We start from the raw sequence: 25,675 nt of genomic DNA on the forward strand, positions 1-25,675 counted from the left end.
TACACTATCAATATTATATATTTTTGTCTATGTATGATTTTCTAATGTGCCCACATTTATTCAGACTCTATTGTATATTGTATTTATTATATATATTTTGCGATACCATATTTGTTAATATTTGTTCTATGATGTCTCAATAAAAAATTGTTTAAAAAAATAAATAAAGCAGGAATGCATGTAAGAAACATTGTAACTACAAAATGGCTGCCAGTAGCTGGGCATCCTTTATATAGGGCTGTGACTTGCACTGTGACATCACAATGCATGCAGCAGCAGCAGCAGCTAGAGATGGCTGTAGCTCTAGACCCAGATGCCCTGCAGCAACACTCTGGTGAGAATTGAAAAGCCGGGGCACAAGAGATGGCAGTGTAACTTGGTGCAGGGAGAGGGCCAGGCCCCAGAGCAGCCCCATTCGCTACATCTATTATAGCTAAGTCCTATGAGTGGGATCTGGTCTGTCTAAGATTGGAAGAGTGTTTATGGTGACAAAATTCTTTTAGCAGCTTGTTCTAGCAGCTTGTTCTAGCAGATTGTTTTAGCAGATTGTTTTAGCAGATGCAGATCTGATATCTACTGCAAAATTAGACCAGTGTGGAGATAAAATGGAGGGAGGTGTCTGAAAGGGTAAGGGTGATAGACCAATATTTGTTATAATGATCGCTTTTGCAACGCAATTAGGGCATGCCAGTAACGCCAAGAGACTCCGGATAGCTGCCGGCCAGTGCAGTGGGTGCTGCGCATGCGCAGTCCCGCGAACTGCACATGCACATCCGCCATAGCCGGGGAGAATTCCGGTGAATCCCTCCGCCAGCTAATTATGCGCGGTGTAGCCCATGGGCTACAGCGGCTAACGTCATCTTCAGATGGCGTTAGCTGAGGGGGCCAATATCAGGATTGCATTGCATTCCTGATATTGGTAAATTTGGCAGGATCGCAGCCCCCATAGAAACCTATGGGGGATGTGGCTGTAATGGAGGGATCACAGCAGTTTCGGAGATACAGTATCTGCTGCGGCCCCTCCTTAATACATATGGGGGATACTTAATATTTGAGGTAAATGCCCGAAAACTGGTGTTTTCGGGGATTATACCTCAAATATACTTTGATAAATGGGCCCCATAGTCCTTACCTAAAGATGTTATTCAGATTCTTTTCTGAAGATGTAGCTGTTCACAGAGCCGTAACTAGACTTTTTGGTGCCCTGTGCCAGAAAGAGCATTGGCGCCCCCCTCATTTTCAAAGGGACATATTGCACCCAAAAAAGGGCCATGGCTTCATGGGGAAGGGCCAGGGAAGAGATAGGGAAGGCCAGGAGATGCTGGGGATGAAATAAGAGGAAGCTACAAGCAAGAATGATAATAAATAGAAATTTGACAGGCCCAAACAGCGCCCCCTGACCTGTGGTGCCCTATGCGATGACACCGGCCGCACTACCCTAGCTACGGCCTGGCTGTTCAGGACCTTATTGAAGTTGTAATCCAAAGTCTATATCTGTAGTCGTTATCCAATGTACCTTAAATGAAGCAAGAACTACTCAGAGATGATCAATGTAGGACAAAATGTCCCCAGAAGTGGCCTAGGCCTCATAGCAGCCCCATTCTCTGCACCTACTATAGCTATGCCCTTACCTGTGCCTGGCATCTGGTCTGCCAAAGATTGGATGAGTGTGTATAGTGACACAATCCTTTTAGCAGAATGTTTTAGCAGATGCAGATCTGAGATCTGCTGCAAAATTAGAAAGGTGTGTAGGCATATATTGGGTGTTGAATTTGTGTCCAGGTCTCCAGTAGGATTGAGTCAAGAGTCTGGTCTGGATTTGGGTCTGCAGAGGATTGGACAGGTGTGTACCCATCTTAAGTAATGCAGTGTCATATCAGATGAATAAAATTGCTTTATCCATTGTTTCTAAATGAATAACTGCAGATAAAGGACCTCATTCAGAGTCGGTCGTTGCGGCCGCACGGTCGCACGCCACCGATGTTCGCTAAACTGCGAATGCGTAACGTTCGCAATATGCGTGTGCAAACTAGCTGTTACGATCAGAAATTTCTCTCTCCTTGAACACAGCCAGGTCGTTAGTTTGAATGACAGAATGAACCGTTTGTGGGTGGTAACTGGGGAAGGTGCTTGAAAACGGGGAGTGGAGATCCGAACGCAGGCGTGCCTAATTATGCGAACGGCGTTTAATGGGAGTGCATAATTAACAAAGTAGTGTCATAGCACACGTGACATTGGAGGTTTTTACACTGACATGATCGTAGTGCTTAAGAGAGGGTATGGTCAACCTTAAGCTCTACGACCAGTTTCGATGGTTGCCGATGGTCTCAATTAGTACTTATATGCCCTGACATGACGTGTAATGCGTACGAGAAGGGAGCGTATTTTTTTGTCTTACGGCCGCATCCTCCCCTTGGTCGTCCAGCTACCGATCCGATCTTGAGGACGCAACTTACAAGTGCATCATTTGCATATCCGGCCCCTTTTCCCTTACGACTGTGCGGCCGCAACGACCAAATCTGAATGAGGTCCAAAATGTGTACAGTGACACAATCCTTTTAGTAGATTTTTTAGCAGATGCAGATCTGATATCTACTGCAAAATTAGACCAGTGTGGAGATAAAATGGAGGGAGGTGTATGAAAGGGTAAGGGTGACAGGCCAAAATTTGTTATAATGATCGCTTTTGCAACGCAATTAGGGCATGCCAGTAACGCCAAGAGACTCCGGATAGCTGCCGGCCAGTGCAGTGGGTGACAGGCCAAAATTTGCTATATAGTCCTTACCTGACGATGTTATTTAGATTCTTTTTCTGAAGATCTTATTGGAAGATGTAATCCAAAATCCATATTAGTAGTTGTCACCAAAAGTTGCTTAAGTAAAGCAGGAACTACTGAAAGAGTATCAATGTAGGACAAAATGTCACCACAAAATGGCTGCCAGTAGCTGGACATCCTTTATATAGTGACATCACAATGCATGCAGGCAGCAGCTAGAGATGGCTGTAGCTTAGATCAGCTCTGGGCCCATATAACCTCAAACACATTCATGTCACGCTCATTCACACTAATGCAATCACACACCCCTTCAGCCGCCAGATCTTGCAACAATGGGCATCGTCTCTGTAGCTAGTATGCACCGGCTGCTTCTACACACTGCAGCACGAACCAGACACCTCTTTCCAATCCATAAGGTATTCACAGGCCTATTCATCATCAGAGGCCATATGGCCTCCGATGACGAAGTATTGAACTCGCTGTGAGGGATACTTAAGTATCCAACTCGCAGCAGGGAAAGCGTGACACCAAAGCAATTCATCATTGCTCCGGTGCGGGGACAGCTGCTCCGTAAAACCTCGGTTAGTATCGCAGCTACAGAAGTAGCTGCGTTACTTACCTCTTCCCCGTCATCACGGCTACGCATGCGTTACCTGAGGTCACGCATTCACAAAGCCGCCGGGGAGGTAGTGAGGAGGCGGCGGATCCCTCTTCGCACCCCCAGAACTCCTTCCCATAGGAAGGAGCGGGGATTCGAGAACAAGCGCCATCTGAAGATGACGCTTGTCCTCGGCAGCAAACTGAATATCAGGCGGCCCATTTGGGACCCCTAATGATGAATAGCCGGGTAACCTAAATATGCAGAAACTAGTATTTCTGCATGGTTACCAGGCCATTTATCGGTTGATGAATAGGCCCCTCAGTCTTCACCCCTTGTTATAAGGGTTATCAGACCACTGACTTTTCTATTCAGATCCAGCGCTGTCAGTTTGTTTGCTATTGTAGGAGGACACTTTGCCCCCTCTAGGCAGCCCCAAATGGACAATCAGGGGCTTCTAGGTGCGACACGGAAGTAAATTCATGGTTGTACCATTAAGACTTGACTCAGGTTTTCTACCCCGGGCAAAATTCCCGGGAAAAACCCTGGTCAATAGCAGGGATGCCGACCAGAGACTGTGATCCTGGGTTGGTGCGATTCAGACATAAGCGAGTCCCAGGTACTTTGGCCAAGCCCCAGCAAAAAGCCGGGAGCCTCGATATGTCTGAAAGGAGTTTTATTTGCCTTGATCTAGTGTGATGTGAATCAGTGAAAGAGTTTCATAGGTTGCTTGTATCAAGTATGGTCTGGAAAACATTCTCTTTAACACAATCAGGCAAATAGGGGTCATGTCTGTGCTCAGTAAGTGAAGAATGTAAGAGATGAACACATTTAGGCTGTGTCTGTTTGATAAGAAGCAATCATGTGTCTGTGAGACTAGTACATTGGTCACGTTCTAATCTTAATGTTCTGATTTAACCTATTGGCAATGTTTTAATAATGTATTCAGTATTTTAAATGAATAGATATAACACAATGGGGGATACGTATCAACAGATTTTTCAGAAAAAAAAGTGATAAAAAGGGGAATGTAAGAAAGTCTATCGCTATAAATGTCGCTATTTTTTTCGTTAAACTTTGATTCTCGCTTTTTTTTCTATTGAAAATGGATGAGACCCTTATGTATCATTAAACAAAAACAAATATGTATGATAATACTCAGTCCTTTATAATATTTCAGAGTGTATATTCCTTCATGAAGTTTGTTGTAGCTGTTGAAATCCCTTGTATAAGATTCAGACCATCCTGATATCCTCCATGGTGTATATAGGAAATAAACACATAAAAACAAGAATGTTCTTGGGGATTGTTCATATATTGAAATAGTGTTTAGACAGATTATACTTTAAATCCTACAGTAGTCTCCAGGTATTATAAAGCTAGCGTACCCCAACTCACACAATAGCGTGTGGGAGCAGGGGCGCCGAGAGGGGGGGGTCGGGTACAGATTACCGGGGCCCGGGCTTCCTGAGGGGCCCGGCGGGGGCCCGGATCCTGCACCGCTCCCCCTCCCTCACAGCAGCCCAGCACACAGCGTGTGCTGAGCTGCAGTGGGAGACTGCTCATGGTTGCTGAGCATCAGCCACAGCAGTCTCCTATGCCTGTGGGGGGGAGCGATCACACTGATCACGCCCCCCCTGGCTTTGAGCAGGGCAGAGGAGGCCCAGAGCGCCCCCCTCCAGCGGCGCTGCAAATCTTTTTTTGTTTTTTTTTTCAGGAAGGGGGCGTGGCCACGCCTCCCGCGATTAGGCCACGCCACCTATTACCCAGGCCCGCCGCGGCACTCAGCGGGCCTGTGTGGGAGTAATCAATTTTTTTATCGGAATATGAAAAAATCAGCTATGCAACTTTTTTCCCATTATCTAATTCGAAAACTAAAATGTGAAAATGATCACAATTCAGGGGGTTTATCACATTCCCATTTTTGCCCAAAAATACATGATACATAAGATGATAAAAAAAGCGAAAAGATGGTGATAAATACACGATGTCTGACGGAAAGAAACAGGATCTTTTCAAATTTTTTGGTACATCAGCCCCAATGTGATCTAATATAAATAGCATCATGTAACATTTAAATATAGATTTGGCATACTACCCCACATGACAAGTTTTGTGTGCTGCTACTGATGACTCTTTAGATCAGCTCTGTGTCCTACCTCCCATATAATGGGCTTGAGTTAGCTAATGCAATCGCAGCTGTGATCCCACATCCAGCTTGCTTTGCGAAAATATGCAAATGCTTTAGCCGCCAGGTTATATTTTGAGACACCCACTAGGGCCATCGCAAATCCAAGCAACTGCATACAGATACGCAGCCATCATCGGATCCACTTTATCTGCGTACGGGATCGCAGATGTGGAAATGGCCGGGACACGCCTGCATTTTTAGCCACTACCATTACTGCTCCCAAACGGTCCCTGACTGTCAATCAATCACATTGCGAGTAAATCCTCACTTTGAGCAGCTTCACTAAGGTACCTTGGTGCAAGCATAGTGCGACCGTGATGCATGCGCAGTCGACCAATATTGGCAACTGCGTAAATATCGGCATTGCGTCCACATCTGAATCAGGCCCAATCATCTTCTCACAAGTGTAAAACAGTTAACAATTTGTGAAGGCAGTGGGAAATTACATGGTCGTGGCAATTATTGATATCGCACCAATAACTTGTTTTGCAGATCTACTGATTATCATCTCAGTCCAGCTGTTGTGCCCAGACATTTCACCAGTCATCTAAGTTCCTCCATTGGTGATCTCCACAACCTTCCTGGTGGTAGCAGCAGCTGCTGCCATAACCTCTGCAATAAGGGGAAACAAGTGTTATGCTGCTGTATCCATCAGTGAGCATGATTCCCAATACATATAACAGGTACAAGCTATTGCAAGCTGGCAGATAAGAGGGCCTGATTCTGAGTTGGACGCAGCGGCGTCCCTGTGTAAATTTTTTGCCGGTCGCACATCTGTGACTTTATACTAATACCTCTACAAGCCCTTCCCTTGTGTACATTTGTGTGTATGAATGTGCAAGGACTGAGACGCACACTTCCAGCATCTCCAAATGCTGCAAACGTGCTTGGTGTGTCTTTGGCCACCATTAGTATCACCATCAAAACTTGCACCAGCCCCACGGTACGTGTATAATGCTCAATCTGGATATGGCCTCCAATGTGACACAAACACTTTACACTCCCATAACACACCGCTAGATGGACCATCTCTGTGCAGCTAGATAGCCAGCCCCCATTTACCGCTCAGGAAAGCACAATATACTTTCAATACACTTCTCCGTGCGTATGTCTGAAATCGCGACTGCGATTCTGTACAAACACAATCGGGACTCATGCACAGTGCAACTTAGACGCCTACGCAGTAGAAAACAAATGCTCAGTTACGTTTGACAACAACATAGCGTGCAATTCAGAATCAGACCCAACAGATCACGGAACATCGATGGCTGCTGGTCAGCATTTCCAACTGGGGGATCAGCGTTTCCGATCCCACCGCAGGATCCGGCAATCTGTCGGTTAGTGTATAGGCCCCCAGACTCAAAATTAGGCCCACTGTCCAAAGACTTCACCAATGCAGAGAGGGGACTTTGAAAGAAAACATTGGTAGACCAATGTTTTTAACAATGGTCATACAACATTGTTCATTCCTAAACATTGGTTCAGGAACATTGATGGTTTCTGATGTTAGCTGTTGTTTCTACTTGTTTGAAGTAAGCTAGCCACTTAACAACACTCTAAGCAAGGAATTTGAACACAAAGGGGTTATATAATAGCCTGCGAGATGAAGGCATCAGCTCGATTCCGGCAACTTTCCCAAAGTTTTAAAACTTGATTCATTTATAGAGCATCATATTCATACACTTATCTTGTGAGCTATCAGTAATAGTGCAATTTATGTGCAACTTAAATCCCTCTGTAATTAAAACACACAATGCTCAGCATGCCATGCAGGAGACTTGAGCACCCAACTTCATGTACTACAGTCAGACACTTAACACATGCCATTTAATCCTATATATTAAGCCATACTTGCCTACCCTCCCGATTTGGTCGGGAGCCTCCCGAAAATCGGGTGCCGCTCCCGACCTCCCGGGAAGGCAGGCATTCCTCCCGGCCCCGGCGATGTGCCCGCACCCCCCCGCACTTTTAGGTAAAAACACCGGCAGCAGGGGGGCCGGTGACGCGATTCGCGCTGAATCGCGTCATCGTGGCTCCGTCCCCGGCTGCACAATGCCATTAATCATGGCATTGTGCAGAGGGGGCGGGGCCACGATGAAGCGATCGTGCTGTCACGCCCCATGCTCCGCCCCCAACAACAAGTCAGGTGCCGGGCCCCGCCCCCTTTTGCCACGTCACGCCCCCAGCCCTGTAAGCCCGACAGCTCCCTCCCGGAAGGAGCGAGCTAAAGGTCGGCAAGCCTGTATTAAGCTAGTTATAATTGTTCATTTAAACCACTGCAGCTAAACTGGTCTATTTAGCGTGCAGCCACACACGCATAGCTGTTGAGAGTAGGGATGGATATCAGAGGCCAATGGTTAGCAACCATCGATCTTTCTCATTAGATGGAAATACTTTTTCCATCGAATACCGGGAATTCATGGTTGCCAGCCATCGGATGCAGCTTTCTGATGCTCATCCGATGGCTGGCTGTTGGGGGGGAGCAGCAGGAGAATAGATGCCGTGCGCATGCACACGAGATCTATTCACAATGTAGGGGGAGCCTGGGGGAAGCCCAGCATCTCGGAGAGTGCTGGGCATGACCCCACAGTGACGTGGATAGGGGAGCATTTTGCGTGCCAGTATTACCATCATGATAGTTATACTATTGAATTGTTGCGATGTGATGGCTACTTGCCATTGCATCGCATGATTTGATAAAAGCTCGGCAACTATTCGATGCTAGGCTTCCGATGTCCATACCTAGTTGAGAGCTCAGGCAGATCCGGGTATGGGTGCGGGGTCAAATCTAAGAAGTGTGAGGAGCATTGCGAAAGGAGCCGTGCCTCAGCATCCTGCATGCTGCCCCCATGTTCTAATAACGTTTTTTATTTGTCAAGAATGGAGCGGGTGCCATGGGGAATTCTGACGGGCACATGTTCAGATTCACTGCAAGCGCCGGTCAGAAGCCGAAAGAGGGAGAGTGCACTTCAGCAGACAGGTAATTTACCACTCTCCCTCTTCTGCTAGATGTTAATACATTCTGCCATTGCAGGGACCTGCTTTGTCATGCTCTATAGCCAAAGCAGTCCTTCCAAATAACAGGAGATAGGGGGGTAATGGTACATCGCCCCCTTTATGCCCAATACCTGCTTGAGCCAGGCTATATACAAATTGTTTTATGTAAGTGACCCTTTCTGACATTTGTTGCTGCATGTCATTTGTGTGCACCATGATTTCCTCAATCTACAACACTAAATAATAAGTTGGAGCTTTCTATAGAGAATATTATTATTATTATTATTATTATTAGTAGTAGTAGTAGTAGTAGTAATAATAATTTACACTGTCGTATTATGGGCCCAAAAACTGTAGTAAATTTTTCAAATTGGTAAAAATACTCTCTCTACTTGGTAACATGATTTGACAGATACACTCTTCTGGGCTAGATTAAAAGCAAGTGAGTTACCTGTGTAGACCCTTTGCCGCCTGACACATACACCCCTTTCATACTACAAGCAATAACCCGTGTTATTGCACTTGAACGCGCAGCAACCCGGGTCACTGTGAAAAGGACAGTTTGAAACAAGCCGGGTCCAGAGACCCGTCATTTCGACCCTGGTCAGGAGAAGGGTTGAAGACCCGTCATTTCGACCCTGGTCAGGAGAAGGGTTGAACGCATTTTCAACCGGCTCGCGGTGCAGTGTGAATCGGTAATCCAGATTGATATGACCCGGGTCCTGTTCACTGCATAGGAAGAACCGGCGCTTGGAGATATGACCATTTCCAAGCACCAGCTCACCACGTGATGGTGGTGACGTCATCGACCCGGCATTAGTCCAGGTCGGGCCACCAGACTGATAGGGGTCTCAGCCAGGCCACACCTGGGATGTGCGTGAACAAAATCCCAGGTGCGACACGGCATACCGATGTGAAATGGGTAATAATGATAACATATAGGGGGTATTCAATTAGGAGCAAGGTTTTCTCCGCAAAAAATCATTTGGACCTCGGGCCCAATTTTGGAATACCGTGGGTATGCGCAGTCCCTACACCCGCGGTATTTAATTAAAATATGCATGCAGGGTATTCAGCACTGAAAAGCTTGCGGTGCGAGAAAAACAAGGAAAAACTACTTACCTCTCCGGTGGTCTCCTCGGCTCCCGGATATCTCCCCTCCATCTTTGCACTGGGGAGGGGGCTGCTGGGAGGGGAGGTGGCTGCTGGGAAATGTAGGTCTCCCTGCTGTTACCTCCGCAAGGGGGGCTCACACACACACGGGGGTCACACAGACACTCACACACAATCACACATACTTACACACACTGCTGCTGCAGAAGACTGGGTCCCGACACTGGAGGGAGAAGTTACCGCCTTCGGAAGGTGAGTACTGACTAATTAAGCTATTTGGAAACTTCCAGTTGCTTAATTAGTCATTAGTTGGGGTGCCACGGGGGTCCTAGAGCAAGTCCTGACCTTTTTTCATAAAAATATGGATTTTAGGAGAAATTGGTCGTGCTCTGGAGATGCGTAAAGAAAAACTCCCGCCGCTCAAAAAATGAAACACTTCACACCTAATTGAATAGCAGGTGTGGGATTTTTGCTATTCTCACACCTAATTGAAAATCCCCCATAGCGGCACTAAGCTAAATAAAAGTGGATAGTATGTAAGGGACTCACCTCTGTGGGTTTCCACTGTCAAATAGCTGCTCCCAGTTGTTTAAAGCCACATATCTACTACACGACTTATGAATGATTGAACGATAACGACATAGTTATCGTTCGTTATATTGTGCAGTGGACATTGAGGGTCTGATTCAGAGCCGGACTCTCTGACCAGAGCGACCATCGGGCTTGCGACGAGACCCTACGGTAGGGTCTCGCTGCCGCAAGCCCAGGAGTGATTTGGCCAAAATAACTCCCACTGACATCACTACTGATGTCAGTGGGGACGGACTCAGATGGTAGGCGTTTCCGTGGGAACGCCTCCTTCTGGATAGTATGTAAGGGACTCACCTCTGTGGGTTTCCACTGTCAAATAGCTGCTCCCAGTTGTTTAAAGCCACATATCTACTACACGACTTATGAATGATTGAACGATAACGACATAGTTATCGTTCGTTATATTGTGCAGTGGACATTGAGGGCCTGATTCAGAGCCGGACTCTCAAGACCATCGCGACCATCGGGCTTGCGACGAGACCCTACGGTAGGGTCTCGCTGCCGCAAGCCCAGGAGTGATTTGGCCAAAATAACTCCCACTGACATCACTACTGATGTCAGTGGGGACGGACTCAGATGGTAGGCGTTTCCGTGGGAACGCCTCCTTCTGACAGCCACGCCCCCGGCACGCCCACCAAAGGGGGCGTGCTGTCACTCACCATCGACAGCACGCCCCCTTTGGTGCGAGACCCATAACAACGGCTTGGCCGTCGTTATTCGGGTCTCGCGCATGCGCACGACGGAGCTCCCTCCGTCGTGCGCATGCGCATTCGGGCACCATCGACCCGCTTGCGAGCGTCCTGCGCTCACGAGCGGGTCTGAATCAGCCCCTGAGCCCACACTGAACGATATATCGTTCAGTGTGGGCACCCTCCATCATCCCCGAACCTGCACAATTTGACGATATCGTCAAGTTGGACAGCAGGTTCAGGCATGTCCCTTCATGACAGATGCCGACAACGACCAGCGGGAGCGTGCATCACTGGTCGTTGGCGGCATATTCACTGCACGATTAATGATTGATTGATTGAATGATAACAATGTCATTATCGTTCAATCGTTCATTTATATTGTGTAGTGGATATGCACCTTAAGGCCGTATCCATCAGGCGATTTGTTGGGTGATATATCGTCCTGAAGCAGATCGGAACGATATATCACTGTGTACCCTTAATTGCACATTCACATGTGTCATTAGCATAGTGGTTCCATCTGATGTGCTGCACGTCAGAAGGGCTGCCCACATGCAGGTCATCGTGGTGTGTGCACGGTTTCTTATATAATGTGCGTACCAGGGGCGTTTCTAGAGAGGAGGGGCCCGTGTGCAGTCTCCGACATGGGCCCCCTCCTCTCTGCCCAGCAGCTGGCAGCGCACTGAGCTGTGTGCAGCCAGCGCCGGAGTTATAGACTCTGGGCACTAGAGTGCGCCCAGAGTCTATAGACTATGCGCAGGTGACCGGAAAAATGGGCGTGGCAGCCATTTTCCCTGTACTGCGCATGTGCAAACGACGGGAAAATGTCCGCCGCGGCAATTTTCCAGTTTTTTTCTCAGCGCCGGACCCCCTCGCCGACGTGAGACTCCGGAGAGGTAAGTAACCTTATGGGTGCAGGGTGTGCACACCTTGCACCCATTATAGATACGCCCCTGGTGCATACACACGATACAATTAAAATGCACAATATGAATAATAACGATATCAATCATATCGTTATCGTTCATAACTTGCATTTTTCGGTACCTCCAACCCACCAACGACCTGCGACGCGCGGGCATGTATGGACAATAATGATATTGTCCATAGCCCATGCACGCAGGCCAACCTGGTCGATATATCGACCAGGTCACTATAAGGACCCGCGATCGTTGAACGCAGGTCGTTGGCCATCGTTGGTGGGTTGGTGGTGTGCTGGATGATAGCTCGTCCCGTGTGTATGCACCAATAGCCTTCCATCCAGTGGCGTAAGTTCATCCCAGACACCCGGAGGCAAGTTATAATTTGGTGCCCACCCCCTCCCCCTCCCCCCCCTAAGAAGAGGGGAAAATAAATATGGTGCATATCTATCTATCTATATGCACAAAAATAATATAGAATATGTGAATTTGTTTCTATTATTATTTACTCAGTTGCTGGAGCCCCAGGACCCTGCCTCCTGTGCCCTTTTACTCGCAGCTCCATCTGGTGCATCCTTGTTGACATCCAGCTCCTGGAAGATCTGCAGCCGCACTTAGGCTTGGGCCTGCCGCACAGGTCCGCAGCTAGAGCTGCCACCAGGGAGGAGTGGGATGGGGAGTTGTGGGTGAGGGGGGGTGCCAGAGTCACACTGGCATGAGAAGATGTTGAGGAGCAGTGACATCGATGAGCGGGAACAGGCTATAGACGGAAGTGGCATCTGATGGTCTGACACGGAGCCCTCCACTAGTATATGGTTATGGTAGCTTCTCAGATGCCGGGATGAGGTGCCATGTATAGAGCGGCTGTGACGGTACACTTCGGGTACATATTTAATGCCCTAAGTGGGGTGAATATATTGTAGGCAATGAAGGAGTTGCCCCTTCAGTGCTGGCACCCGGTGGCAGGCGCCTCCATTTTCTCCCATAGTTCTGCCCCTGCTTGCATCGGGTGTCAGGTCAGCTAGGATACACGCCGTACTGATTCGTACCCAAGCCTAAGCTGTGGATAAATCATTTTAATTAACTGTTTAAATTGGTCATAAATGAATCTTGTGTCACCTTCACCATGTTACATCATGTGCCAAGCCCCTGTAGCTCCAGGATAAATACGTACTGTCCTGACAACATTACAAAATAAGTAAAATATAAATAGACTACAATAAGTAACTAGAGCACCAATAAGAACAGAATAAACAGGTAATTGCTGCCGCAGATGTCCTCAGCCACCAGTGTAGTAGTTATAGGTAGCGAGTTACAGCTGATGCTAGGACGCGGCTGGGCGTTTGCGAGTGACACTGACACCGCCTGCTGTGGGCGGGGGTCTGAGGGTGACGTTAAAGTGGGCATGTCATGGTGTTGGCAGGCGGCTTCTGGGCTAGGGCAGGAGCTGCGGTAGCGGCAGGGCTAGGTGCTAGTGGGCACGATGTGGCACGTCCTGGTCGCCGGATCGCTCCTGTTCCCGACGCTTTATTTTCTGTGCAGCCGCTGTGCCCGGAAAGCGCTGCCAGGGTGGTCAGAGGCGGACTGCTCGCTCATCAGCGTCAGGTAACTGGCTGTCCCGGGACATCTGCTTCCTCACTAACATCTGGTGGAGAGTGTCCTGCACAGAGCGGGGTATGTGAGGGATGGGAGGCCTGGCACACACGCTGCAGGGCGCCCCCTGTCTTATGTCACATCTGTATCCTGCAAATATATGACAGTCTGTGCTGCACACGCACAGAGATGCTCTGTCTGCATCTTACATAGACTACATCCAGCACATACACTACTATAGATATACTCGTGCCTGCATTTCACGTACATAGTCTACACTATTTTATTTATTACCAGTTATTTATAGAGTGCACACATATTCCGCAGACCGTTACCGATCTATCTATCTATCTATCTATCTATCTATCTATCTATCTATCTATCTATCTATCTATCTATCTATCTATCTATCCCCTGCTTTGCATGCACCTATAAGTTAAAAGTACGTATCATATGCAGAGATGGGTACCTTTAGTTCAGTCATCATTATGGGCCTGATTCAGAGTAGAACGCTAATGCCGCTGGTGCTGTGTTTGTGTACGTAGTGGATGTGTGAAAATATGCAAATGTCACAGACGCCGAGGATCGTATGGAGACACCCACCTGCGGCTTTGTAAATGCAAGTATATGCGTACAGAGGCAGCATTGGTTGCAGATACTTAGATTATAGGTCTTGAGTCCCTATGGTCGCGCAGAATGGCCACGGGAACTGAGAAGCCAGAGACATTTTTCTTTCGTATGGGACCGCAAACGCAGGATGTGACAAGGGCCCGAAATGGATGCGACACGCCTGCGTTCTTTGCCGCCACTCCCCGCAATCGCTCCCTGACTGTCAATCACCCTGCGAGCAAATAGTCACCGTTATAGATTACTGTAATGTACTTTGGCGCATGTGCCATGTGACTCAGGTGCATGTGCAAATTGCCAACTATCACTCGGCTGCGTAAACTTCGGTATAGCGTACAACTCTGAATCAGGCCCAATGTCCACAGTTTTAATGCTACTTAGAGCATTTGTAACATGTGAGTCTTATCATTTTAAACATACCAGTAAGCGTCATGTTTAAAGTTATAAGACACGCAAAATATTCCAATAGTGACAATGATCAAAGTAACATTAGAAGCGTGTAGGGATCCTGATGCCAGCATTCTCATGTGGACATAAGTTGCCTTTAATATTGTCCTTCATGATATTCCATGATATGTAATGTACAAAATACACTTTCTTCCTTTTCATAGCAATAACCTGGTAGTCAGTACACCTAAAAATATTGCATGCTCTTTATATTTGTGAGTCATTTCTGTTGTGGTTAATGAATGTAAATCTTGACTAACGCCTTAAAATATCTTTGTCCATCCCTGTGCTATTTTATAGAATTTACCCTCTGCTATAGCCTGTGTTTATATAATGAACCCATACTGCCTGATTACTGTACATCGGAATCCTCTCCATAAATTAAGAAAAAACTAACTCTTACCTTGATTTTGCCACTGTATCTTGGTAATAAACTAGAGGGTAAAGGGCAGCATTTTGTTCTAAAATATGGAGTTACTTTAATTACAGTTTCAGCTGCACCTTCCGCTATAGAATACCCCAAATAGACTCTTCATGTATCCCACTTATGCTAATACTATAGTAATGTTGATGCTGCTACCATAGGCGTGAGTAGCACATTTTATTTGGGTGTGCACCGCCGGAAGAGTGTGTCTAGCACCGCCGGAAGGGTGTGTCTAGCACCGCCGGGAGGGTGTGTCTAGCACCGCCTATTTGGGCGTGTCTAGCACTTTTTTACAGGTGTGAGAGAGAGAAAGAATGCGAAAAAGAGGGGGGAGCTCTGAATGGGATGGGTACGTGGGATCTACAGTGACTATGTCGATCCCACAATGTAGGAGCTGGCATGTGAACAAGGTCAAACTATTAATTAGAACATGTTAATCGGAACGGCACTACAACTGTAAACACGCCATATATATATATATATATATATATATATATATAAAAGATGCAGTAGAAAAGGTTTAACAAAAAAGTAAACACTTTAATAAAAAAAAGATACTATAAGAACACTTTAATATTCTCAATTAAATAATTATATTGGTGGCTTGCTATTAGATTTTAAAAATGGCAAACTATATGATCTAGTTTGCTATTTTAAACTATAAGGAATAACAAGCTACCAATATATTTATATAATTGAGAATATAGGTCTTCCTTTTTTTTTTTTATAGAACCATATTTATTAAAAGTCTCACCACCATCACTGTTCTCGTGGCTGTGATGTCCTCCTCAGTCCTGAACGGTGGTGCTGTGCGCTGCTGCTCCTCTCTCTATTCCTGTCCCTGACATAACGCCATGACGTCAGGTTACAGCTTTATACTGCCCGCTGAGGGGCGGACCTCCAGCCGTGAGGATTATTATGATGATCCATAGGCTGCGGCTGCCTATCTATGAACAGAAGACGCTCCGTGCAGCTGTATACACGGCAAGTGTCTGCCTGTAGCCCCCAAAGAGACCTGCGCTCTGTGATGCGGCATTGATCGCACACCCCTAGTTGGAAGATGCAGATCCTGACCCCGGCACTCTCAGACCGGAGGCTGACATTGCCCCACCCTGTCCCCAAACGGCTGCAGCCTATCAATCAGGCTGCAGTTTGGGAGCACTGCATGTGATGCAGGACCCGTTTTGCACATGTGCAGATTGGGTCCTGTGCATGTGCACCACCATTAGAGATGTATACAAACCATCGGGCTTGCCTACATATCTGAATTAGGCCCTAAATGTCTTCATAAGATGTGTATACATTTTGTAACCAAAGTACAAGGTTAAGTATTTGCTTCTAATTAATAGAAAATTAAATTTTCTTCTAAACACTACATGGCAACCTTTACAATTTGTTAAGCCCATTCTCGATAGGGAAAGGTAGGTACTTAGAAAAAAAAACATGCCTCCAAATGGTGTATATGGAGCCCTTCCTCATCCTCAGGGTCTTTGAGTGACAGCTGTCTTTAAAAACTTCATAAAAACACATATTGGATATCTGGTCTGCCATTAAATAACAAGTAAAAGAATTCCCATAGAGTATACTTTTGATGTTTACTCATTTAATGCTTGCATGTACCCCAGCATTACAGTAGGAAGAACTATAAAATACTAAGCCACATACCCTGCATTAATCAAATGTTTTTTCAAGGGGCTGTGTGGAGCACATCTCCCAAACTGATAGTGGTCCTTCCTGACACATCTCACCTCGCCCAAAAAGGAACAATAATTATGACTTCTTTTTGTTTTCTTCTTTTTTATCAACATGAGCAAAATTATAGGAAAAGGAGGCTATGTATATGTTAACTCCGGTTTTAATGTGTCTTTACATATATTTCTTGTGACACTCGCAATAGGGTGATGCACTTAAACCATCAAAATATGCATTCTCGTGTACTGTGTTTAATGGTATAGTACTGTGTGGAGATGTACTATATAACTAACGGGATTTACTGTAGTCAGCATCCCGGCATGCGGGAAGCCGATGGTCTAAATACCAGCGTCGGGATCCTGGCTCCAGAATCCCGACCCCTTGGCATCCCGAAGGTAAGTATCAGGGATTAGGTTTAGGGTACGGGGTTAGGGTTAGGCACTAGGGGGAGGGTTAGGCATTAAGGGGGAGGGTTAGGTTTTGAGTGCGGGGATGGAGAGGTTAGGTTTAGGCGCTAGGGGGAAGGTTAGGTTCAGGCATCGGGGAGGAAGGGTTAGGGGAGGAGTACAGGTTAGCGTTAGGAGTACTTACCTATGGGTATCTGGATTCTGACTATTGGCATGTCACTGTCGGTATTCTGACCGGCGGCATCCCGACCGGCGGGAACTCATACCCAACCCTAACTAACCCATATATGTATTTACTAGTATTTGTGACCTGTTTTCTGACTGGTTGCAAGTGTCTCGCTCTCTCCCTTCCTTAATTGTGGCAAATTGTATACTGCTGCATTGGGTGGATGCATGTGTCATCTATTGTGCACGCCTGGCTGTAGCGCTGGACCAGGTGCTGAACAATGAATGGTGATGCTTGCACACGCTGTGCACATCAGACCCGATGTGCACAAGCGCGCCAGCATGATGACATAATTTTTTTTAGCAGTATTCAGTTTATAGAATAGATATGTAGTTGAATTCCAGGAGATACACTGGGGGAGTTTATTTTATAGGAATGTGGGGGGGTGCTTATATTGTTATTATGTTGCCAGATGCAGATGGGACTAAGCATACTTTATTTGGGGCACTGTGTTTCATCTATCCCCTTCTGTTATGGTACACCAGAAATCATAGAAAGTCACAAACAATTGGGATTGGGTTTCATAACTATAGTATTCATACTGTATTTATATTGTTCCTTCGAAAGGCACAGTACTGTTATGCGGATCATTCTGTGACAAGGTGTTATATTGTTTCCATTTGATGTAATGCTGGTTATTTGTGTATATTGGGTTCGCATATGTGTAATTTCTGTGATAATTGAGATATATATGGCTACTATCAGCATGTATCATGGGTGATTGCTATTGGTATTATATGAAGGATTGTATAAGAGTGTTGTGCATTGTGTAATGTTTGTGTGTGTATATACTGTATATACAGTGCCTTGCAAAAGTATTCACCCCCTTGGCTTTTTACCTTTTTTGTTACATTACAACCTGTAATTTATTTATTTTTTTTAATCTGAATTTTATGTGATGGATCTGCACAAAATAGTCTAATTTGGTGAAGTGAAATGAGAAAAAAATATATATAAAAATAATATTTATAACCCCCTTTGCTATGAAGCCCCTCAAAAGTTCTGGTGCAACCAATTACCTTCAGAAGTCACATAATTAGTGAAATGAAGTCCACCTGTGTGAAATCTAAGAGTCACATGATCTGTCAGTATAAACACACCTTTTCTGAAAGGCCCCAGAGACTGCAACACCACTAATCAAGAGGCATCACACCATGAAGACCAAGAAGCTGTCCAAACAAGTCAGGGACAAAGTTTTTGAGAAGTACAATTCTGGGTTGGGTTATAAAAAAAATATCCAAATCTTTGATGATCCCCCAGAGCACCATCAAATCCATCATCATCAAATGGAAAGAACATGGCACCACAACAAACCTGCCAAGAGAGGGCCGCCCACCAAAACTCACAGACCGGGCAAGGAAGGCATTAATCAGAGAGGCAGCACAGAGACCAAAGGTAACCCTGAAGGAGCTGCAGAGTTCCACAGCAGAGACTGGTGTATCTGTGCATGTGACCACAATAAGCCGTACACTCCATAGAGATGGGCTTTATGGAAGAGTGTCCAGAAAAAAGCCATTACTTAGTGATAAAAATAAAAAGACACGATTTGAGTTTGCATTGACAAACATCATCATTCCTGGACAAAAGTCCATAAATGATGATGTCTGTCCATGAAAGATGACGTTTTGCCTCTTTCTGAGACCCGATTTTTGGCAGGGAAAATTTGAACTAATCCGAGCCTGCACATCCCTAAAAAAAAAAAAAAAAAAAAAAAAAAATATATATATATATATATATATATATATATATGTGTAGCGGGAGATTACAGAGCCAATTAGGTACAGATCCTCGTGAACAGTATTTAAATGTACTTTATCACATATTTATATATTCCTTAACCATATAGAGGTGTAGAGCTAGGTATCAGGCACTCCCCAAAAATATGGGTGTCAGCTCAACCAATAGGAAATGTATCAGTGGTAATTTGTTACATATACAAAAATGCAAATATTGGAACTGGAATAGAGCGCCTCGTGCTTATGTACATTATATATATATATATATATATATATATATATATTTATATATATATATATATATATATATATATAGTGGTTTTATAATTTAAAGTGCTTGGTGACATACACAGATAAAGTGCTTGATGCTAAAAGTTCATAAGGAAATATCTCCAAATTGTTAATATTCAAAACATGAAAGAAATATGAATAGCAGCAATATATAAACAAGATTGCATCAATGTTTGCAGCAGTACGTTAATAATTGAATTATGAAAGTGCAAAAATACTCATTTAAAAATAAAAAGCAACTTTTAATCAAAAACAACAATAATATCCTTACACATGTAGGATAAAATACATAAAATCCACCAATAAATATAAGTATATATAAAACAATGCTGTAAAAATATCTAAATAAGGATAAAAAATAGCTTATCTAATTATAAAAAATGGCAAGTACATGAATGGGTAGAGAATAGGAGCCCCCAACGCGTTTCGTCTGTATCTTGGACTTCTTCAAGGGATACCTGAGCTCCTGTGGGGTATCCAGTATTTAGGGAAAAGAAAGAAGTCACATAGTGCTAGGTCTGGTGAGTATGGAGGGTGTTCTAGCACTGCAATCTTTTTCTCAGTGTGGGCTGGAGCGTTGCCCTGATGGAGGATGAAACCATTATTCCACAACTATGGCCACTTTCTTCTGATTCTTCCCCACAAAGTTGCTAGAACATTTTTGTAGTAATATTGATTCACTGTTCCCCCTTCTGGTACCCAGTCTTCCAAAATAACAGCCTTGATATTACAGAAGACAATTAACATGGCTTTGAATTTGGATTTGCTTTGACATGCTTTCTTCATTCTTGGTGAGGATGGTGTTTTAAAGTGCATGCACTGGCGTTTTGTCTCAGGATCAGATTGGAAATCCATGTTTCACCACAGATAATTTTATCTAAAAAATGCACAATCCGCTTGAATCTGTTCCAAAATGTCTACAGATTTGCTTTCGATTTTCTTACTGCTGAGCAATGAGAAGCCTTGGATCTATCTTAGCACAAACTGTTGTCATGTTAAGATCTTTATGCAAAACTTTCCTAACAGTTTCTTTGTTATTGTTTACCATTTCTGCTATCATTCGACTGTCAGTTCGAACACTTTTCTCAAATTTTTCCACATGTTCATTTGAGTTTGATATGCAAGGCCTTCGGGGACGTTCATCATCTTCGACATTCTCACGACTGTCACTAAATCTTTTATGCCCTTTTTATGAGCATGTGACATACAATCTGCCCCATAAGCCTGGGTTCTCATATGGAAAGATTCTGTGGGCATTTTGTTAAATTTAACAAAAAATTTTAAGTGAACACGTTGCTCTACTTTTCAACTAAGCATTTTTAGGATGTGTGGGAAAGCACAACTTCTTAAAGCACTGTGTGATAGCAAATTATCTGTGCGGGAGGGGTGAAACTTACAAAACTGTTTTGGGATAGCCCAAGGTCAGTGTTCCCCCACTCCCTTTTAACTCCTGCAGTATGGTTTATTTTTTACAAGTACAGTCTCGTTATTTAATAGACGCACCTCGTATCTACTGTCCAAGCAATACATCCGTGTAAGTTGAAAATATACTAAATGCATGGATGTATATTTTATCCCTTATGAAAATATACATCTAGTGTCCACCCCATATATAAATACTGTCAATGATAATGAGGAAATATGCCTTCTTGAGTTCTGAAGACCCTCCTTCTGCATGTCCCTCTGACTTAACTCTCCATTTTCAATTGCATAATATTTATACCCCATACCTCACCAACTCAGCTGGCATCTTCTCATGGGGTGTTCAATACAATATATAATTATAGTTTTGCCTCAAGGAAGATTCCAGAGTATCATAAAAACAGTGTGGTCCTTTTGCCCCAAGGTGGCAAACAGACAGGGGATCATAAACTGGAATTTCTTTTAATCTAACATTCTCTTTTGAACACTTTTGATTTGTAAATAATGTTTTTCCTGAGGTCCCTGGCAGTTTTATCAGATCTAGTTTTATCAATAGATGTGACCTCTTGTTGGCAGATGACCCCTGGCCTGGCTTACACTGTCCAAATGTCAAAACAAGTTTATAGGTATTTGTCAATGACCCGGTTCCAAGATACTATAATCACTGTCCGGAACTTTGTCAAGATCAGCAATAACTTGAACCTGCGTGATGTGGGTCTGACACAGAGTTAATTAAAAACAACCACCCTGTCTGTCTACAGAAATGATTACACTCCTTAGTGTCTCTCCCACTCACTATTAACTTGTCTGCCACTATTTAAGGTTGTTTTAGGAACTACTCACGCCAAATAGGAAGCCTGCAGACCTTCCTTCAACTACAATTAAGTCCCAGTTCTTATTACACAAATAATAACCAGTGTAGTACAGATGTGCATCATGGATTAGCCAAATCCACAGGCAAAATGGATCCGATAAGATAACAGAGACCAAACTAATTAAATTAATTTTAATATGAGAAATATACTCAAAATGGTTAAAATATATACAAATCAATTTATAACAATAACATACAAAGATAGTCTTAGGCAAATTAAGGGCCTGATTCAGAGCCGGACGCTATTTGCGGACGCTCGTTCAGAAAAAGGGGCTGGCTATTTAAATATAGCGCTCGCTCTTTGCGGTCTGTTGGCGCCTCTATGTCTGAGCAAGCGTCCGAAACATGCGCTCGCTATTTTGTAAAGACGCCCCTTGGCCGCTCGCATCATACGTCATCTCCGCTATTTATTTGATTAATCGAGTACATCGAAAGGCGTATGAACTGCTTGCTATTCTTGTGGTAGCATTTTCCTACCGCAATCATGCGAGCAGTTCAGGCTAAAAGACGACCAACTGACATGGTCGATGACGCTGCTTTGTTAATTATGCACTCCCATTAAACGCCCGTTTTGACCGTTTGGCACGCCTGTGTTCGGATCTCCACTCCCCATTTTCAAGCACCTTCCCCTGTTACCACCCACAAACGCCTCTTTCTGTCACTCAAATTAGCAGGCACTCGCTATTTTGCGAGCACACGATTTCCGACCGCACTGACCTCTTTGGCGCATGCGCATTACAACCCATACGCATGCGCAGATGTGCGAACATCGCTCAGAGCGAAAGAGCGTCCGCTTACGAGCGGCTCTGAATCAGGCCCTAAGTTTCTTATAAACAAAAAGGAAAAAATTAAAGTCTTCCATGAATCTGTTTGCAGAGAGACGCAAGAAGATGGAGTAATTGGCTCCCAAGAATTGTACAAAGTTTCAGAGTACTATAGTGTAGTTTATGCCTCCCTGGGCTGTCACACAGCCCCCCTTCCATTGGTTCACTGGCTTGTGTAGATGCTAGTTAGGTTTTATGGCCTTTTGTCCAGAGTATGCTGTCACTCAGGCATGGAGGGGTGACAATCCCTTGGGCAACCTCATGTTGGTGAGAAAGGCAAGCCTGGAATGTATAGGACCGCAGAATTTTACCATAATCTGTCTGTTGGCTCTGTTGTTGGCAGTCCTAATGGGCTATATATAAATTTGCCAGCCTTACCCTCACATGGCATATTCTCAGACAAATAATTACCCTGCAGCTGGACATACACATCAAGGTTCATTCACAGGTCACCATGCTGGTAATTAAAATAAATACAGTTAACAAACATACAGAGTTCTAGTGGTCACTCTAAGTCCAGCGATGGGTTGGGCGCCATACATAGAGAAAGGGCACTCCAGCGAACGTCCAAAAGGGGGTGTGGCCTAGAGAAAAGGGGTGTGTCTTTGAGACATGACCTCCTTTCGTCACTCTTGGTGACGTGCCTGGCACTTATGAACATGCCAGGCTGCCCCCAAGCTCTCCCTTCTCTGTGAATAGATGCCAGGCGCATGCAATTTTTCCTACCCACAGGGAATCGGGCAGGGAGTGGCGCCCCACTAAAACAGCCTAGCGGGAAACACTAGAGTTCCATGTTGCCTACTATCTTGTGATCCATATCATAATCCATATCATAATCATGACAGTATTATGCATACATCTTACTTGATGTTCTAAGCAGGATAAACCATACCTCTTAGCGGTCATTAATATATATACAAATAAACTTGATTATTTAACCAATTACTTGTTCAAGTACACTGCACAACAATGAAAATGTTTCCGATGTGAAAATAGTTACTTCTGATTCATTTCAGCATTCAAAGAATGAATATGATATTTAAAACTCTCAGTTAGCTCTGAGTTCCAAGATATAGCCCATTTATGAAGATGTAGGGGTATTCCTAGTGAAGTGGGCAGAATGAAGAGAATCTTACCAGCAATCTGCGTTCCGCACAGAGGCGACGGGGCTTAATGACCCAATTAAATGAATCAGTTATTTGTCCCCTCACCTATTCAAATATATGTGATTCACAGGATTACCCACACAAGATAACTGTGGTGCACTGAGTGACAAGCATAGTGAGCTATTCCACCAAGACATTTCAGCAATGGAACAAAGATATCAGGGGAGGTGAATCACTACTGTTGGACAGTGACAAGAGATGCCCCAGAAGAGGAGTACAAGCGACAAGCAAAGAGAAAGCACCCCCATGAATAGGCCACTATATTAGATAGTACTTTCGTATGTTGTATGTTTGTTTCTTTTTGTGCTCTTATTTGTGATTGATTGATTTAAAACAACTGTTATTTATTTTCTATCAAGAAAATATCAGATTATTTTAAAATAGCTTTTCACTATGACTATATTACTAATGTACATACAGTATAGTGCAAGTAAAAACATTCTGAAATCATTTTAGTTTTTCTCGACCTCAAATTAGTAATGTATGACTATTTTTAGAAAGGAAACAAATTAAAAGTATTAATTTGTTGTACAGTGTTTTTGTTATACACTCAAACTTTTCATTGTAACCTATCTACCCCTCACTACAAAATAATATAAATAATTAGCTATGGTTAAAATCACATTCAATTCTTAGTCATATTTTAATTAACAAGTTTTCTACCGTTACAGTTGTCATGTTGATTTTAAAAACGTTGCAAGGTGAATTATTATTCATTTTAACTTTTAACAGTGCAATTTGCAATGATATGTTGATATGTTTAAAATGTTTCGATGTGATTGTTAAATCTCTTCTTTTTAAAAAAAAAAATATTTTTATTGAAGCCCTGCATTACATTACAATGAAACATAGTAACAAAATCATACCAAAATTCTGAAAAAAGTTTAATAAAGTCTAGAAGTACAATAATTCAACTGATACATTCAGTTGAAGAACATTAAATAACCTCTAAGCTAGAAAATCAGCCTTGAATTAATCCTCTCCGATAGCATAATAAATGTGATAACATGAAAAGTTGAAGAGTGAGGAGCCCTTTGGTATAACAGCAAAAGGGTTCCTCACTCATAACAGCCATCAGATGGGAAGGAAAGCATCCACATCGGGTGTCCCCTTGCTAAGATTGCAGTAATACAAGAGGATGTGACCCTTGTGGCATCATATAAATAAAGGATAATAATAATAATAATACCATAAAGTGTCTTTATCCAGTGTGGTCTACAACCAATCTATATTGAATGCGTGGTACAGGTTTTCCTTAAAATTGCCAAGGGGAGATTCAGTTAGCTACGCGGCTAATTATCCGTGTAGGCCGACCCAATTAGCGGAGTTTACCCCGCGTGTTAAGACCCAGAGGTGGACTTTTTCTCGCAGCTTCAGGAAAAATCTGCGATAAAAAGCACCCTGATGGGGTTTAATGCATGAGGAAACCGACTGATCCCACAATTTACTCGGAATCAATGGGTTAACGCACATTAACGCAGGGTTTACCAGTGAAAAGGCAGTTTTACTGAATAGCTCTGGGAGTGAAACCCGGAGCTTTTTCCCACATGGCAAACCCAGCAGCTAATTGTATTTACCCTCAAAAGTATGTTGAGCAGGGTGCACCCATGTTTGCAATACAGCTTTCCATGCCACAGCACCGATGGCGAAAAGTAACTTACTACAGCCCTTAGAAACTCTCTGCTGGCTTGGAAGGATTCCAAATATTGCCCATTTGCCATATAGTGGTAAATACTTGAATAGATTATTGAGTGCAAATTGCCTAACCTGGAGCCAGAACTTTAGAAGGAGTGGGCAGCTCCAAAAGTAGTGTATCGGATCCGCCTGCAGTGCCTGTTTCATAGAAATGAATGTGATTTGGATATTCCAGCCACAAATTATCTTTACCGAGATAAACAAGCCTTGTGAAACAGTTTGAGAAACTGATGTTGAGTCGGAGATAGAGTTTTGATGGATATGTTAAGAGTTTTTACCAACATATCACAGGAAAGTGCTAGAAAGGATTGTATCCATTGGTTCATTCCAGAGCACATCTGTGAATGGACAATCACCAGCCTTCGAGCAGCAT

General features: G+C 44.1%; 1 protein-coding gene across 1 annotated transcript in view; it reads left to right on the top strand.

Moving 5' to 3' along the window:
* The first annotated feature begins 13,257 nt into the window (after positions 1-13,257).
* Positions 13,258-25,675, top strand: part of TLCD3A (TLC domain containing 3A) — a 69,778-nt gene continuing 57,360 nt past the window's right edge. Inside the window, exon 1 of the mRNA XM_088445877.1 lies at positions 13,258-13,483. Within this exon, the coding sequence (XP_088302003.1) occupies positions 13,362-13,483 (122 nt within the window). The 5' untranslated portion in view covers positions 13,258-13,361. The remainder of the gene's footprint in view (positions 13,484-25,675) is intronic.

This window comes from Taudactylus pleione, unplaced genomic scaffold (assembly GCF_031769625.1).
Source record: "Taudactylus pleione unplaced genomic scaffold, aTauple2 ptg000391l, whole genome shotgun sequence".
NCBI lineage: Eukaryota > Metazoa > Chordata > Amphibia > Anura > Myobatrachidae > Taudactylus > Taudactylus pleione.